Consider the following 18,659-nt stretch of genomic DNA (forward strand, 5'->3'; position numbering starts at 1 on the left):
GTGTTTATATAATCAGAGTTCTAAATGTTGTTTGTGACTCTTAAGAGAACAGGACACAAAGCTGAGGCATAATTTGCATTGATATTTCAGAGAGAGCTGCAGGAAATGTGAATGAAGTGAGAGGGGGGGAAAGGAGGGGAACCTTGGGGTTGCTCAGGAAAGCCCCTCTCCTTCAGCCTCTTCACTCCCAGTATTTGTGCCCACGTAGTGTGGACTGTTGTCTTTTCATTTCCTCAACCACTTCTCTGTCTTTCTCTCTGCCACTCCCTCCTTTCATTCTTCTTTATTCCAAAAAGGGCGAGGTGTGTGTGTGGGGGGGGGGAATTTTGACTCTTTTTTTCTTGATAATCGTAGAGGAGACTATTATGACATGGATAGGCCTCTCTGTAAACAAACAAAGCTGTGCTTTTTTTCCCTTTGGGAAATGAAAGAAAAGTTCTTTCTTCCATTTGTTCTGAACAAAAAGTGCAGCATCTGTGTTCATCCCACTCCTCCTTTCCTTCTGTGCTGTTAATCCACTTGTGTTAATTTCTTGCCTTTACAGTGCTTCTTTTCATCCCCCTCAGACTAAAATCAGTTTGTCAGCATTGAGACTGGTGTCACTGGTGACTATAGCTCCATCTACAGGTAAACAAATAAACTGCAGTGTGAGATTGAGGAGGAGGAGGATTTTGCTGGAATGGTATAATTAGACAGACTTTGCATATATATTGGGGGAAAGGTAAACAGTTATATGAGAGCAAGGGAAAATAAAATACATATACAATATGTGAAAAATAAATTGTCTCCACTGATATTTGGAGTGTAACTCTTAATATGTCATACAAAGGAACATATCAAACATTAGCAAATAGAAACCGCACCATATTCAGAAAGAAAACAAAAATCTCTTAGTTGTTAAGTAAAGCACAATTTATTTTCTACTGGTCAGACTAAGGAAAGATTACTACAATTTTCAAAAAAGATCAGGAAGACATATGCATTTTGCATATATTCCCATCTTCAGTCCAGCAATGGATTCATTCTTCACTTTCTATTACAACCTGCCAGAAACAAACAAACAAAAATAAAGTTGGTATATATATATATATATAAAGTTGGTATATATACTTTATATGCATATATACTTTAAGGATTAAAGCAAAATATCACTACAGCTACATTTTTTGTGTAGAATCTATCCTCATACAAGGTTTTCTCAATGTAAATAAGCAAAGTTGTGTGCCTCCAGGTCTGCAAACAGAGGGGTGCTGCAGCTTCACTCCCTTACCCCAAGACAGATGTATTGCAACAGTTCAGGTAAAGGCAGGATATAGTTGGTGCCATTTTATCTTAGTAAAAAGAGACATAAACAAGACTCGTAACTTTGCTTCATTTGCCCTCTTGCATGTGAGCTGAAAATATTAAAGAATGAAAAGTGGCATAGTCTGACCTGTATCTTTTCTGTAAGCCACGTTTGTGTAAAATATCACTGTCCCATGCAGAGAGGCCACACACCCAAGACTGGCAGACTGGCTTCAATTCTGCCTTCCTGGGGATTCCAACTGGCTTTCACCCTGCTTAGGTGCAAAGTCAGCATATGGTCTGAAGTAAGACTTACATCTACATATTGGGATTATCTTATCCGCACATCCTGCAGGTGGTATTCAATGCAGCCCAAATGTAGAGTTCTACATGCATAAGCTTGATCCAGCCTTTGCAGCCTTTGATACTGAGAGATAATGTGGAACAAGCTTGTGTGCATATATTTTGAATAGACTGGCATTATCCATACTACTTCTCCCCTGCGTATATTTGTACAAATGAATGGCTGTTCTAGTTGTGGCTTCACAAGCCTAGCTATCCAGCAAAGAGCTAAAATAAATCAGGGGAGCATTTCTAACTGCTTGCCCAGGTAAACCTTTAATATTCTCAGCATACCCAGAGTTAGAATATTTTGTTTGGGAAAAGGTGCAGTAACAGCATTCACTACGGGAAGCTAACCAATGCTTTTACTAAATAAGTTAAGGACTTCAAATAACTTTGAATCATCGTTCAATTTTCTGCCTAAAGGAAGAAGCAAGCAAAACCATGACTGCCCGACATGGCTGCTTGAACCAATGCAATCATACAAATTGCATACCGCAGAGGCAATAATTACCTCCCTGCTGGAGTCAAATTCTTCAGGCTGGAGTATTGAACCTTTTCCTTTATTGTGTGAAGTTTTGCATATTATAAAAATCTACTTGCTCTTGAAGCAACTCAAATTCAATCTATAAGAGCAGTGCTGCATGTCTCCCGGGGTGCATCTAATGTTCTTTTATGCCTGGAGATTGCTTGGATCTGCTCTATTGAGGCACAGATGAAAATATGCTGGCAGAAATTATTAGCTGAAATTAAATTAAATTCTGCTAACTTTCAGAAAGATTGACATTTATTCCCCTATTTTCTAAGGATGATTTGTATAAAGGATATTTTTCCTCCAACCATCTCACTATGTATCTTTTCTACGTAGGACAGAGAAGTGGCTGGTAAGTGGCTGTTGCTGGGTGAGGGAGGGAGTAAGGGATTGCTAAATTGGCTGAGAAACTGTCATGGAATGTTGAAAATGAAAATCATGTGACTGCAACATCAGCCGAGCAAGAGCCAGTAGCACTGAAGCAAACACAATTTTCTTAAATTTCATGCTCTCTGGGTCATGGGTCCCAGGTTTTGGACACATTCTGTAAATTAGCCTATTTGAATTACCTTGTTAAAAAATGATTGCTCTATGATGCATCATTTCACCATTTCATGACAACCAGAGTTTTAGTTATATATAGATTTCTAATGAAAACGCTCCAGAATTTTCCTAAGAAGTCAGATTCCTTTCATTCCTGCTGTAATGCCACTTATCCTTTGTGTAGAAAAAAATGGTTGAGCACTAGACAAAAGAGGCATTTACCTTTGTAGTAGAAACTTCTCTGGATTTTGCTCGGAGCTTATTGACCTGAGATTCAGCAATATCAGCCCTTTCCTCAGCCTCTTCCAGCTCATGTTGTGTTTTCCTGAATTTGGAGAGGTGAACGTTGGCCTGTTCATCCTATAATCAAACAAGAATCACACAAACACACACAAACACGTTAGCCTGAAAAGGCAATGTATGAATATGGTTCTCATTTCAATTTTGAAACCCAGTTGTTGGTGTTTTTAAATGCCCAAAAAGTATAAATAACTCACAGCCTCCTCTGCTTGTCTCTTGTAGGATTTCACTTTCAACTGAAGTTTATCCACTAAATCTTGTAGTCTGATCACATTCTTCCTGTCCTCCTCACCCTAGAAATGTGACAAAATGTTAGCATACACAAAGGAAAGAATTGCTGTGAACCAACTACTTCCTTTCCTCTTACCTGGAAAGTTAATTCTTTGACTCGCCGTTCATATTTGCGAATACCTTTGATGGCTTCCGTAGCTCGCTTCTGCTCTCCCTCAAGTTCAGACTCTAGCTCTCGGATCTAGAGTTGAAATGATACAATTTGACCTTGAACATATAATAGCAGAGTCTCTGAAGAGATATATGCTGCCAGAAGTTATTAGCTATATGTGCCACAGCTCTGAACCCCAGTGTTTACCCTGGCCTCCATCTTCTGAATCTGTTTCTTTCCCCCTTTCAGGGCGAGTTGTTCTGCCTCGTCCAGACGAAGCTGGAGATCCTTTACTGTCTGATCCAGGTTCTTCTTCATTCTTTCCAGGTGGGCACTGGTGTCTTGCTCTTTCTTCAGCTCCTCTGCCATCATAGCCGCCTTGAAACATAAGCAGTAGATCAACAAATAGCCAAAGTCAATCCATATAAAATAAAGATGAGAAGGTCAACTTGGGAATCAGGAATGAGCATCCCATAACCAGCTTGATAAATTATTCCTTTTCTCGGTGAATTTAAGGGGTTTAACCTTGGCTTTGAATGTCTAGATTTACAGCTGTATTGTGGTTTTTAGTCTTGATTTATGTAATTGTAAATATTAACTTGATTTTGTCATCTTTTTCTGGTTTTACCCAAGTTATGGATTTGGGGACTAATAAGTCAATTGGAGTGGCCTATAAATTCTGTAAACAAACAAGCAAACAAAGTGAGCTACACAGTTGGGACTTCCCACTAGATTTCTGTACAAGATTACTTACATTAATAATGAATGCCTAAACCATCTGCAAAAGTCTCATTTTTTTTTCCAGAATAAGCTTTGAAAAGTAGGTTGTCTGATTTGAGAAGATTGTTTTGCATGCGGTAAAAATGAGACTTACATCTGTGATGGCCTTCTTTGCCTTTTCCTCTGCATTTCTGGCCTCTTTGATGGCATCTTCCACTTCACCTTGAAGCTGAGAAATATCAACTTCCAGCTTCTTCTTTGTGTTAATGAGACTAGTGTTCTAAAGAAGAGAGAGTGAAAATGTATCTGAATATTTTTGCAACAATTCCTAGTAATTATTAGGGTTATGTCTTCCAAACTTAGACTCAGTATTCTTGTTGTGAAAATAAACAACAGAATAGCTATATCCATCATGCTATACCAGCGGTTCTCAACCTATGGGTTGCGACCCCATTTGGGGTCGATCGACCATTTCACGGGGGACACCAAGCAAGGCTGTCTGCCATTTTTTCTCCTTTTCCGGCGGGTGCCTTACCTCCCTTGGGCTGGGCCAGCTGGTGGCCCAGCCAGTGGTCGGCCTGCTCCGTCTCTGCCGCTTGCCAGCTATGCCTCAGCCGGCGCAGGGGGCGGCACCATGCATGCGTGATGCTCCCGGGCAGGGAAAGTCCTCGACTTATGACCGGTTGGGTAGTCCTCGACTTACAACCGGTTTAGTCCTCGACTTATGACCGGTTGGGGGTCATGGCATTAAAAAGGTTAAGAACCACTGTGCTATACTTTTGAGCATCTTGTAGGCCAATGTTGGACACTCCATGATAGACAAGGTTTTGCGAGACAATTCTTATAATGCTATCATGACGCCATCCATACCTGAGTATGCAAAAGCTGCACCCGCTCAGTAGCATCAATAAGCTCTTGTTCAGCAATCTTCCTTCCTCTCTCTGTCTGTTCCAGAGCTGCTCGGAGTTCCTCAATCTCAGCCTGCATCAGATTAGCTCTGCGTTCAACCATGGCCAATTGCTCTTTTAGATCTTCTTGGCCTCGGAGAGCATCATCCAGATGTAGCTGTGTGTCCTAATTTCAAGCAAGAATAGTATTTAACAGGGGTGATCCTTGGGCCAATAATTTTGATTATTCATATAAAACATTAATTGATGGAAAGTACTTTGAGCTGTCCTTGAACATTCCGCAGATGTTTCTGTGTCTCAGCTGCAAGGCGATTGGCATGGCTCAGCTGGATTTCCATTTCATTTAGATCACCTTCCATCTTCTTCTTAATCCTTATAGCCTCATTTCTACTCCGGATTTCTGCATCCAAGGCACTTTGCATGGTTTCCACAGTCCTTTGGTTGTTCCTCTTAATCTGATCAATTTCTTCTTCTTTCTCTGCAATCTTCCTATCAATCTCAGATTTAACCTGGGTCAATTCAAGCTGAATGCGGAGAATTTTGGCTTCCTCATGTTCAAGAGCTGCCTATTGGAAAATAAATGTGTATGGAGACTGGGTTTGAGAAACTTTGAGACTCTTTTTAGAAGAACACTGTAAAATGAGCTGGCATCAAAATGGAAGGGGTTTTTTTGTAAATGAATGGGTATACAACACAGAATTAAATAACTGCTGTGAATTACATTTTCAGGTCCCCCTCAAAAAGACACTTATAAAAGTGTACTTAACAACCTTTTTTTTAAAAAAATCCATCTTTAACTTCTTACCTCTGCTTCCTCCAAAGCCATCTGCATCTCAGATTTCTCTACCTCTATCTGTTTCTTGGCTTTCTCAAGTTCATGGATAAACTTGCCATTTTGAGCAATTTGTTCTGTGAGATCAGCAATTTCTTCTGCAAAATATTAAAGCACACAAATAGTTGATTAAATGAATAAAAGAAGAGCAATCTGCCTGTGACCATAAACAGGCTTAAGCAGAGCTGAGATTGATGCCTTTTTCTGTCATCCCAAAAGGGTCTGCATTTTCATCCTCGGTTCCAAATATACCAAACAACTATTCATGGGACAATAATCATGGAAAAGGTTGAACTGCTCAGATAGATTATGCAAAATTAATTTGATTCATTATTGCATCCCTGAAAGAAGTCATCATTGCTGAAAGCAGAACTATTAGGCAAGGGCACTTTATTTTAGCCTCGATGACTCCTGGTATGGAATTGAGAACACGGTGAAATTTGGCAGTTTTCAATGCAGACTATAGTGCTGGATGGTCTTTTGTCTTCATTAACTTTTGCCTAAATAATCTTTCAAGTTTTCATACACAAAGTCAAACCCAACTTGGCAGTTATTCCAGTAATAATTCTTCACATCATAAAGGTTTCACAAGGGAAAAATTCTGTCTTGAATAAGGCAGGTAGTCAATGATTTACAATCATTTGTTTAGTGACCAAAGTTACAAAGGCGCTAAAAAAGTGGACTTAATACTGGTCGTCGCACTTAACGATTGTCATAGTGTCTCCATGGTTATGTGATCAAAATCCAGGTGCTTGGCAACTGGCATGTAATTATGACACTTGCAGTGTCCCAGGGTCATGTGATCACTATTTGCAACTTTCCTATCCAGCTTCTGACAAGCAAAATCAATGGTGGACACCAGATTTGCTTAACAATTGCAATGATTTAGAACAGTGTTTCCCAAACTTGACAATTTTAAGGCATGTGGACTTCAACTCCCAGAATTCCACAGCCAGCGTTGCTGGCTGTGGAATTCTGGGAGTTGAAGTCCTCATGCCTTAAAATTGTCAAGTTTGGGAAACACTGATTTAGAAGAAAGGTTGTAAAATTGGATGTGAGACTCACTGCCTCATGTAATGGTGAAACCTCCAGTCCCAATTGTGGTTGTATGTTGAGGACTACCTATACAGCCTGTCTGTACTTGTTAGAGTTAAAATGCCAACAAAACACCAAGATATGGTACTTACGTTGCAAATTCTTGTTTTCTCTCTTGATTGTCTCCAGCTGATCTAATGTTTCTTCGTAGGCATTTTTCATTTTGAAAAGTTCAGTACTCAAAGAGCGAGCTTCTTTTAAGGAACTTTCCAGTTCTGACTGGCTCTCCTCATACTTGGTCTTCCATTCTGCCAAAATCTTAATATCCGATATGTTTGAGTCAGTTACTATAGTGCTGATTTTGTCTGCTTTTTTCCTCTGCTAAATCTGTCCAGCATTTCAGTAGCATTTCTACCTACACATCACTTTCTTAAACCCCACTGATCTTACAGTGGCAGGTAATACCCTTAATCCTAAACAAGTCAAGATATGACTTGCGTATCCCATAGTATGGTCTGAACACACCAGCTAATGGTATCTCAATTAAGCTAAGAAGGTGCAGATGAAACTAACACAAATTGTTGACGATTGAATAATAACCCTGGCTTGCTTATGTACAGGTTAGTACACAGAGAGAGGATCTGAGAATGATATTAACTAAGTTTACACTACTGTATAATCTAAATCCTAAATTCAGGTTTACAAAATCCACATTCTATATTTACACACTATGCCTCCATTCCTCAAATCTAGTCATACCTCTGTTGGCAATAGACTTTTTAAAATTGTAATACACCAAAATATACCTTGTCAAAATTTCTCTGTTTTTTGTCTAGAGCAGCTGCCTGTGCATTTGCCCTTTCAACATCCACCATTAGGTCTTCCACTTCACAAAGCAGTCTCTGCTTTGTTTTCTCCAAAGAGGCACATTTGGAGTTCACAGCTTCAACTTGCTCTTCTGCTTCTTGAAGTCGTTGAGCAAGTTTTTTCCTTAAAGAAGTCAGATTGAAATAATGATGTTCCATCAGGTATTTAGGTTCTCTACAAATCAGTTTTGTCTGGTAGAGTATTGCTTAACATATAACTGTATGCTTGGAGAATTTTGTGGTTAGTAAACTTCTCTAATAGCAAAGCTAAATACAGTAGCTGGAATCACACATTACACTAAGTTAACTGTATGGTTCTAATTTAGTGGAAAATAAGCTACAGTTTGTAAACCATGTTAATAGTCTGATGTCAACCAGGCATTGCATCTTATTTTTATTTTTTGGAATGTTCACACAAATGGATAATTTGATTGCATAAAAGTTGGAAAGCTAGTACTGTATGTAAAAATAGTATTAGTTTGTCACTTTTCCTCACTCCTCTCTTACTTCGCCTCTTCTAGCTCTTCTGTGCGTTGAATAGCATCTGTTTCATATTTGGTTCTCCACTGAGCAACTTCTCCATTGGCTTTGGACAGGGCACGCTGAAGTTCACTCTTGGCTTCTTGTTCTTCTTCATATTGTTCTCGGAGCAAGTCACAGTCATGCCGAGCAGATTGTAAAGCATGTGCCAATGCATTCTTTGCCTAAGAATTAACAGTACACCATGACATTCCTGAATTCAGATTATAACATGTATTCACTGTAGGCATGGTACAAACTTCATACGCAAGCATTAATGCTTATATTTTATATACTTTGTGCAAAGAACTTTGTCTCAAATTGTCATGAGAATGCAAGGCACACTACTCAAGCTTTCTCCATGAACGTCCAAGAATGTATCCCAACACTTTGGAATTTCTTATAATAATGTAGTTTACAAGAAAATTAGCTTCCTTTCTTGAAAATGTGGGCTCCCTGTTGTAGAAAATATCTATAAGCAATGCAAGGTATTATCATGATGAGCTTGAGTTAATATTTTAATTCAGCAATGTATGTATAATTGGACAGATTAAATCAAAAAGGTTCTTGGTATTCTCAAGTACTGAATTCATACTTGACAGGTTAAGGGGGTTTAAAATTGAAATGCATCAACAGTAAATCCTATGCCTGTCTACTGAAAAATAATTTCCACTGATTTCTATGAGACTTTATGTAGATAAGCATGTGAGGAAATAAGTCTCAGAACTTAAACATGTCAAGCATTTGATTCAATTATGATGCATGACAAGATTTCTGTTCATTAAGGGGTCACCTCAATTCTGTTAAATAAACTCTTATCAATAACTCATCATGACAAAATTGCACATTGGAAGACAGAGTGCCTGTTGCCAAACATGGCTCAAGTGTTGAAAATGATGGTGCCATTGTGTTTAATAACCTATGAAAAATATTGCACAGCATTTTCTGTTTATGAATGAATACCTTGGTTTCTTCCTCTAGCTGCCTCTTCAGCTCTTCTATTTGCTGAGTAAATGCTTGCTTGCTTCTGGAAAGCTGTGATATTATGCTCTCCTTCTCCTCAAGTTGACGTGACAATTCACCTTTGAAGATTTTAAAATAATTTTATTCTTTAAGCAAGAAGAATACATATTTAATTAAATATAGATCCCTGGAAGCAATACCAGTTAAAATCTCCTTTGTGTCAAGTCCAACTTCTTTTGACTTTATGGAGACACCAATGAGTCTCCATGAAGAGTTTGTAAAATCATAAAGATTGTTTGCCACTGGCTTCTTCCAGGACTAGGAAAGATTTTCCTAGTGATCTCCCAACACTTAACCAAGCCCAAACAATTTAACTTCTGAGACCAAACAACAGAAACCAGATCCTGCCACTTGATATAATTGTTCTGATTTATGAAAGTCCTTCCCACATATCTCCCATCTCACTGGTGTGAAATATATTGCCATATAGAAATTATATCAGATATATGAAATAAATAAGTCAGACATGCTGTTCTTCCTTCTTGAGCAAAATGCATGATACTTATTATCAAACTACACATTTCAAGGCTTAGCAGGGCATTCAGTATAAACTGTGGAGTTTCTCCTAGCACAAATAAAGCTTCGAATGTGTGAATCAGAATCACATTTTCTTATTTCATTCTTATATAAGTTGACATGATAGTTTACCATTTGCCTTCTTCTGTTACTTCAGTATCAGGCTATGATAAGGTTATCAACAATTTTCCAAAGAATTTTAAGGACTACTTCTTCATCAAAAATATTTTATTGTCATGAATGAAATGAAGTACTTGAACTTAAATTAGTGCAGCTGCATGAATTAGTATCTCTACGGTTTCAGGTCTTGGTGTAAAAATAAACTGTAGATAAAATGAGTGGGAACATGTAGATTTAATGCCTCCCACTTACGATCAATTGATGAGGAAAAAATGGTTTGGAATAGCCATTATTTGCATTTTGGTCCATTTTCAATGTTTTCCTTACCTGATTCAGTCTGTAGACGAGCTTTTTGTGCAGTCAGATCATTGACTGATCTCTGGTTTTCCTCAGACTTGACTTTTAATTCACTAAGCTGGTCCTCTAATGTGCGACACATTTTCTCTAGATTTGCCTGTAATACACAGAATTAAGATGATTTCTTATACATATATGTCTTTGTGTTACACAGCTGGGTATAACCAAGAATCTACATTCTGGGATTACTATTGGATTTTATTTTCAAATACCTTAGATTTGGAAACAGACTCCAGGTTACTGGCCAGGTCATCAGTTTCCATTTTAAGCTCACTCTTCTCCTTCTCCAACTTTTGCTTGACACGTTGAAGATTATCAATTTGTTCCCCAAGCTCAGCTGTGCTGTCTGCGTGCTTTTTGCGAAGAGCTGCAACAGTGGCTTCATGCTGCAGGGCAGATTCCTCCAGATCCCGCCTCATTTTTTGGAATTCCGCTTCCCGTTTTTTATTGAGTTCAATCTGGGTAGAGGTGGCCCCTCCAGCTTCTTCGAGCCTCTCACTGATTTCTTCTAGTTCGCGTGACAAATCAGCCCTTTGCTTCTCTGCCTTTGCTCGAGTTGCTCTTTCAGACTCAATCTCTTCTTCCAGTTCCTCAATACGAGCCTGTGGAGAAGAAGGTTCTGCTAGTTAAGAGTAGCAACTGGGGGGGAGGGGGTAATTCAGTGCAGAATCATCAATGAAGAAAACTATTCAAGAGTTTTATAAGCAAAAAGGGCAGTGACATTAAGGAGTTCCCAACCTAAATTAATTAAGTAATATTAATTAAACAGTTCAACTAAGACTTTTTGAAGAAAGTCAGAGGTATTTGACACCAGAAGTCAAGATATGTTTCAGAGGTTTTGACAGACATCCTGCCTTGTGGTGAAAGAATTGGAAGGAAAAAAAGTAAAGCTAACATCTATAATTGTGGGGGGAAACAGTAGGCTTTTTGACATCAGAAGGTGAGAGATATAATGGAAAATATGGACAGAACATTTAATGAGGCATATAGATAGATAGATAGATAGATAGATAGATAGATAGATAGATAGATAGATAGATAGATATAGATAGCTATAGATATATGAACCAATCTAATGATAAGGAGTTGGATTAAAAAAAGATGAAAGACCATGATATAGCAGAGTTGCTTCAGTGATTTCTATTTAAAGTTGATTGTATTGCATTAATTTTAGCATTAGCTATTTGCTGAAAAGATATACCTCTGGAACAAACAAGTCTCATTAACTTTAGCATTAAGCCTTAATTCAGTAAAATTTCAATTTTATAAGGAAGACAATTACTATTATGATATGTCATCCAGTCAGTCAGATGTTTAGACTGGATTTGGCATTTTTATCACTTACTGAATCCTTCCAAAGAAGAGGGATAGATAGATGTTGTTTCGTGTTGTTAAAGTATCGTCACAGGATGTATAAGATGTTCTAAGTAAAACTGACTTTTGCAATTGACTGATGCTGATTCTTATTATTATTGTGATTTCACAGTCAGCCAGATATTTAGACTGGATTGGTACTTTTATCCACATATCAATTTCTCCCCAAGAACCTTATAATTATTATCCCCACTTCTAAAGAAAGATTGACTATAACCAAACATTCTATGTATTGTGGTTACTAAATCGCAATAACCTGGAACAAAAATTTAAATATGATGGAAACAATTCATGCCTGTAGTTCCTTGATTTTCTTTTGCAGCTGTATACTCATAGTTTGTTCATCCTCAGTTTTGCTTTGTAGTTGACTGTATTCAAAGTCTTTCCTGTAAATGTACCAAAGAGACAAGTCAATTAAAATAATCTTGTAATTATAGTTTAATGCTTAGCTACAGTGTGTGCATGACATACTTTTTCAGTTTTTCTTCTAACTGCAGTTTATCATTTTCTAGATCCATAATAGATTCTTGAGCTAGTTTCAAGTCCCCTTCTAATTTTCTCTTGGCTCTTTCAAGATCCATGCGGATTTTCTTTTCTTGTTCCAAAGAGCCTTCCAGCTGCAACGGAAGTTTAATGTTAGTCTTGGACTCTCATATGGACAATTTATACAGTATGTTTTCCTTGTGATATGCTGTGTGACATTTTTTTAGCAGAGATATGGATGTTTTCATTATTGTATTCTCCCACCTAATGTATATCCCCAGTGTATATTTACTGTATTTTGGGTTGTAAAGAAAAAGGATCCTTCTTCTCTGTTCTCACATAGTCAATGGAAATATGAGGGAGTCTCCTCATTGTTGTGCAGATGATTAGATTTCATGGTAATTCAGAGTTTTTAAGGTTTTAATATTCTATTCTATTCTGAACATGAAACATTCTGAACGTGAGTTTATTCCCCAAATTAGAAAAAGAAGAAGAAGAATGTATGACACTACAAGAGCCATAAGTTTAATGTTTGATTACATTGGCTCAGTGTTTAATTATATTGGGATAACCCATAGTGAAAAATCAAGAACAAATTCTCACATCATCAACTTGTTGTTCCAGTTTTGCTTTGGCTTTCGTGAGGGTGTTGACTTTGTCTTCCTCAGCCTGTAGATCGTCAAGAGCTTGCTGATGAGCTTCTTGGAGGGCTTTCTTCTCTTTGGTTAATTTCACAATGGTTTCATCCAAAACTGCCATTTCTTCTGTTAGATTCTTTACCTATAGAAAACAGCAAAACCTAGTTGGTGACTTGAAAACCACATGAAAACCTGGTAATGATCACATATGCAATAAATTAATTAATCTAGAATTGTGGGTTTCCCAATAAATCTAATTCCTTACATTCATCAACAATATAAAGCCATTAAAAGAAGGATAAAATTTACTCCACACTTGTTCTTGTTGGGTATTGTCTCTGATTGTGACAACAAGGAAATTATTTTAATGTTAAACTTAATCACAGCGGCAAGGTTGTTAATAGGACAGTATTGGAAGAAGGAATTTTTGCCTACTTTGCAGGAATGGTTTCTTAAAGTTTCTTACCTATCTGAAATGGCAAAAATTTCGGCTTTTTTGAAAGATCAATCGCAAGAGAAGTATCTCTTGGTGTGGAAAAGATGGATAAATTTTATACAATATAGGTATGATATTAGAAAATATCATTTAGCTTTTGAATAATTTATATTTAAAGTTTAAGATATTATTTAGAAGTGTAGAATAGTTTAGTTTTTCTCTTTTTTTCCTTTTATTATTATTTTTATTATTTTTTTCTTCTTTTTCTCTTTCTGTTTTTTTTATACATAATAGAGTTAATGTATTTAACAATTTGCTCATTAGATATAATCATATTTGTTTGTGGTTTATGTGAGTTTATAAGCTTTTTCTACTAAGTTTTAGTTAACTCTGTATCTAGCTCTGGGAAGAATGGGGGAGGGTTTTGTGGAGGGTTGGGAGGGATTGGGAAAGGGGTTTTTATTGTAAAATTGTAAAAAATTATAATAATAATAAAAAAACAATATAAAGCCATTAACTTCCTTTTCAAGCGATATCTATTTATTTACTGGCATCATATGCTGCTTCAATCAGTACCAGCTCTGTTGATTTACATTTTCATAAATAAGGTTAAAATGCAATATTAATAACAACACAATATAATGAAAAATATGGGGGAGCTCAGGAGATAAACAAAATAATTTCATTTCATAAACTCCAACACTACAAGAAGGAACAATTTCCAAAAATTCTAGTACTGAGACTTGCTGAAAAAGCCAGCTTTCGATGATCCTTCTGGATCTCATAGGAGAGGCTGTTTCAAAGCTAGTTGAAAAGATATACCTCTGAAGGTGGAAATTGGTGAGGAAGTAAGATGAATAGTTCCTTCTACATTAATTGTAATGGCCAGGCAAAAACAATTGGGAGAGAACGGGGCCTGAGATATCCAGGTCTTGAGTCCCACAAGGCATTAAGTTGACAATGGGAATTTTGAATTGCACCTAGAAGCCAACTGGTAGACAAAATGCAGCATTCAAAGCATTTATGCCACATAGCAAATTGTAAAATCTTTATTGGTATTCAATTCTTGAGGCATTTTGAGCTTTGTCTCTCTCAACACTACACTGATCAGAACCAAAAAAGAGGAGCTCCACTGCAACAGGATGCGTCCCTCTCCCCAACGCTCAGAGTTAATGCTGAGACACTGAACACCCCAAAGCCCACACTCCTTACTCCAGTTTCACTAAAAGTCATTCATAAGCACCACTGTTGCAATCTCAATATTATATCTAAAATCTGTTTCAAAAAGATTAAATTCTTCCAAATTTCTATGCACTTTCAACCCATCTTTTTCTCTATAATCTTCCCTCCAAACAAGAGATTGGAGACTGTTGATAATTGTTTGATATTGTTAGGTTGACTGATGTAGGAATCTTATCTTTATCTCTTTCAAGGAAGACCATACCCTCTCTTCACCCCAGGAAGTATTCGCCACTACACTGACCCAAACACCTGCAGTTTTTCACCAACTATGGACAGACATTCAGATTAAATTACATTACCTTGTTTTCGGTGGCATGCTTCTCTTTTTCAACCTTGGCTAACGTTAACTCAAGGTCATCAATGTCCTTCTTCAATTCAGAGCATTCATCCTCCAGTTTCCTTTTCTTGGCAGTCAGTTCTGCATTCAGCTCCTCTTCATCTTCTGCCCTTTCAGTCAGTTCCTTGATTTTAGCCTCCAGCTGGATTTTAGTCTTGATCAATTGGTCACATCTTTCTTCAGCATCTGCCAGACTTTCACTTTCCTTATTAAAGAAAAGATACCATTATTAACTATTGCTCAGAATGTTTCCACTTTCTTAAATAGTCCTTCCTTTAATCAATAATTATCAACTTTAATTTGCTCAGATTTACTTCATGGCTCTGCTTAAAGAATATTAATTAAATTTATTTTTAGTTTTCAAATAACAAACATATTGTTAAGCTTTTGGAATCATTAGGCAGGATAGAAAGAGAGCTTTGGGGAAAAAAATGTAAGGAAAGAAGCCAAATCTCATCAGCTGCATACACATCCCAGCAGTCCATCATACTTAGCCTTTTGCCATTTCTGAAGTAAATCCCAAAGATTTAATATTGAAACCCAGTTCTCATCATCACATTACACTGGTCCAGCTGTTCACCACCACAATTACATAGTTTTTGTCCATGCATTCAAAATTCTACACTTTTTTTTCACTAAAAAATGCACGAGAACATTGTTTCAGACTGAATAAACTGTGCTGCAATTAAATAACAAAAATAAATGGAAACTGGAATGGAGCAGGAAACGGGGAAGCAAATAGAGACACCTGGATAATATAACTATGGCTTCTACAGTGATATGCTATTGAATCCTTCTTGTTCTTTGATTTACAAAGAAGTATTTGGGATCAGGGGAAATGAAAATACTTCATGTTTATTTATTTATTTTAAATTTGGGTTGTTTTTAGCTAAATCATTGCCCTAGGTGAATACAAGATAAAATCAATTAAATTGTTGCAGGCGATGGAATGGTTTTCTCTTTTGCATGTAGCAAGAATGATGTTGCTTCTGGTGCTCAAAAGCATCAGCTACAGAGAAAGGAAGGCCATTCAAGAGGAGACATAACACGTTTGCGTAACTGAAATATTAATTTAAGAAGAACTAATTATGAACTGTATCTCAGAATACCCTATCAGAATTAGAGTGATGAAGATGCTCAATTTGAGATTAATTTTTTGAAAAAGTTGCAGAAGCTGCAGTTAATTTTACATTGCAGTGAAAAACTAGTGGGCACGTGTCCACTAGTAGAATTTTATTACACTTTCCTGCAGCTTAAAGTATACATGGTGTGGACCCAGAATATAGTCAGTAGATAACGAGGGGTGTGTGTGTGTGTGTCTCTGTGTGTAAGAGACGGGGGGGGGGGGAGAGAGAGAGATTCCTCTACCTACAGTTAGAAAGAAAAGCCCGGTTCTCTATCTATCCAAGATGGGTAGAGAAGTGCTGGTGATCAGAGACCAGGCTTCCTTAATGTCTTTGTCCATGCTGTGAAATACGCTGCTTACAAAAAATATAGTTGTCAACATTATGGTTGACCTTTGGCCATCTGACAAACACATTTTTTTAAAAAAACAATTCAAACAGGCTTTTGCCTGTAATTATCTGCTTAGGACAATACATTTCCTAAAGCCAATCATGAAAAAGATTAGCAAACTAATCTTACAGATTGTACTTGAAGCTGCAGATCATTTTTCTCTTGCAACAAAGACACCATTTTTTCTTCCAGTTCTTTCCTTTTGGCTTCTGATTTGGCAAGTTCTTCTTTAGTTCTCTGAAACTCTTCTTTCATGGTGGCCATTTCTTTCTCTGCCTCTGCACTCCTTAACAGTGGCTTGATTTTGAAGAACAGCTTCATCCAAGGCCAATGTTTGACATTCATGAATGAGCGAATGTTGTACTGAATCATGAAAATTGCTTCCCTGTAATGAAACCATTCCAGAAAGTTACTTATTGCAGATTAATAAAAATAGGTTTTACTAAAAGAGGCTGTGGAGTTACATTATGACACCAGCATTGATTTCCCAATCCCATCTCCAACTATATTGCTAAAATCAATAATATAAATCCGGAAAACTGGCAGTTGAGGCAGGAAAGAGATGAAAAATTTTACTTGAGAATCTTATCTGGCTTACAAAGCTAAAGAAATTTAGCCTGGCTATTACTTGATGGAAGACTACCAGGAAAGCCCAAGATTGTAAACTGGATTAAAAAGTAAAAAAAAAAAAAGATAAAATTAAAAGAACGATAAAGTATGTGCCTTAGAATTACTCCATGGGGAGGGGATATTTTCTTCAGCTTCTTTTTCATTTCTTTCTACAGGACGTGGTATTACAAGGCAACAAAATGGCTACTGAAGCCAAGATGAAGCTAACATTCCAGAACACTCCAGAAAGCTATAAAATCTGGGTACAAAACTAATATGTAAATCATTACTTTTTATGTTAAACTGTCTGACTATTAAGTTGTCAAGTTTCAATCAGACTCCAAGCATCTGATGAAGTGAGTAACGGCTCAAAAATATGCCTTTTAATAAAATTGACTATTGGAAAAGGTGCCACTAGATTCCTTTTGATTTTGGGCATCATAGACTAACACCATAGACTAATATTGACAGATGACTATAGGTGTTATTCAGTGAAAATTTTCCAAGTATATCTCAATTGTTCCAAGAATGTAACAGGTAGATATTATATTATAATATAGTTATTACTGGATAAAATATAACAGTAAATAAGCAAAAAAAATTCCTTCTTTTAAGTTGGGGGCCACCTTCTATAAGAACATAACTTCTGGTGCTATATATTTGATGGTTCCACATCCACTCCCTCAGATGTTGCTCTGTGGTTTACTTGTTAGGTAAACTTGAGACATCATGGCTTATACAGAAACCATAGTTAACAATGATATGATGTGACATGTGGAGTAAACTATGGCCTAGGAAGGTTGGAGAAGCTTTTTTGGTTCTTTGGCAAAAATATGGATGAGTATCTAATTATAGGCAGTCCTCTATTTATGACCACAATTGAATCCAGAATTTCCATTACTAAGTGAGAAAGATATTAAATGAATTTTGTCCCATTTTACAAACCTTTCTTGCCACGGTTATGAAGTGAATCACTGCAGTTGTTAGGTTAGTAACACAATTGTTAAATCAATCTGACTTTCCCATTGGCTTTGTTTGTCAAAAGATTGCAAAAGGGAGGGGGTCACCTGACTCCAGGACACTGCCACCATCATAAATATGAGCCAGTTGCCAAGCATCTGAATTTTGATCATGTGACCGTGGGGATGCTACAATGGTCGTAACTGTGAAAAAACAGTCACTTTTTCCAGTGCTCTTGTAACTTTGAATGGTCGCCAAACAAATATAGTTGAAAGTTGGGGACTGCCTGTATCCTGAAAACCTCAGCCTACATTAACAAGGCCTGCAGAAGAGAAATGTACTCTACCTTCTTGCAACCATCTGTTGGTATTCCAATCTCATGAGATACCCCCTACACACAGCCTGTGTGCGGGTGATGAGCAAAGTGAGGCGGTCATCTCTCATCTCTTCCAGAAGGCCCAGCAAACCAGCCTTGAAAAACACCTGGAAATAAATAAATTATTTGTATATATATATATATATATATATATATATGCAAAAAAAAATAGGTGAGCTGTCTTGTGAACGTAGAGCTTGTCTCCCAAGTCCTCAGCTCAGAAAAGTGCTTACTTTGGTGTGCCCAAATTTGTACTGAGTGTGATCAATATCGATGGAGCCCAGCAATTTCTCACAAGCTTTCTTACTGTCCATAAACTGGCCCTCTGGGATGGCACTAGCATTCAGGACACGATATCTGCCCGATTAAACATAAAAAGACACACATCATTTTAGTGTTGGAATCGGTAG

At 37.2% G+C, this 18,659-nt stretch overlaps 1 protein-coding gene and 1 long non-coding RNA gene across 2 annotated transcripts in view; one reads left to right on the forward strand and one right to left on the reverse strand.

The window, feature by feature from the left end:
- Positions 1-543: 543 nt before the first annotated feature.
- Positions 544-2,895, forward strand: LOC120298327. Its single transcript, XR_005554050.1, has 3 exons — positions 544-627; positions 1,232-1,299; positions 2,434-2,895. It is a non-coding gene; the product is annotated as an uncharacterized LOC120298327 (long non-coding RNA).
- The window catches only part of LOC120298324 (myosin-3), a 31,169-nt gene continuing 13,400 nt past the window's right edge, over positions 891-18,659 (reverse strand). The window contains exons 20-41 of the mRNA XM_039321940.1: positions 18,483-18,606; positions 18,220-18,356; positions 16,434-16,689; positions 14,752-14,994; positions 12,740-12,916; positions 12,125-12,270; positions 11,949-12,039; positions 10,492-10,881; positions 10,250-10,376; positions 9,227-9,345; positions 8,252-8,448; positions 7,685-7,868; positions 7,031-7,196; positions 5,817-5,941; positions 5,269-5,577; positions 4,974-5,177; positions 4,258-4,383; positions 3,591-3,761; positions 3,369-3,473; positions 3,199-3,294; positions 2,924-3,061; positions 891-1,043 (exon numbers count right to left, since the gene is read on the reverse strand). Coding sequence (XP_039177874.1) covers positions 1,020-1,043; positions 2,924-3,061; positions 3,199-3,294; positions 3,369-3,473; positions 3,591-3,761; positions 4,258-4,383; positions 4,974-5,177; positions 5,269-5,577; positions 5,817-5,941; positions 7,031-7,196; positions 7,685-7,868; positions 8,252-8,448; positions 9,227-9,345; positions 10,250-10,376; positions 10,492-10,881; positions 11,949-12,039; positions 12,125-12,270; positions 12,740-12,916; positions 14,752-14,994; positions 16,434-16,689; positions 18,220-18,356; positions 18,483-18,606 — 3,655 coding nt within the window. The 3' untranslated portion in view covers positions 891-1,019. The remainder of the gene's footprint in view (positions 1,044-2,923; positions 3,062-3,198; positions 3,295-3,368; positions 3,474-3,590; positions 3,762-4,257; positions 4,384-4,973; positions 5,178-5,268; positions 5,578-5,816; positions 5,942-7,030; positions 7,197-7,684; positions 7,869-8,251; positions 8,449-9,226; positions 9,346-10,249; positions 10,377-10,491; positions 10,882-11,948; positions 12,040-12,124; positions 12,271-12,739; positions 12,917-14,751; positions 14,995-16,433; positions 16,690-18,219; positions 18,357-18,482; positions 18,607-18,659) is intronic.

This window comes from Crotalus tigris, unplaced genomic scaffold, assembly GCF_016545835.1.
Source record: "Crotalus tigris isolate CLP2741 ecotype Arizona unplaced genomic scaffold, ASM1654583v1 scf7180000023830.6690815, whole genome shotgun sequence".
NCBI lineage: Eukaryota > Metazoa > Chordata > Lepidosauria > Squamata > Viperidae > Crotalus > Crotalus tigris.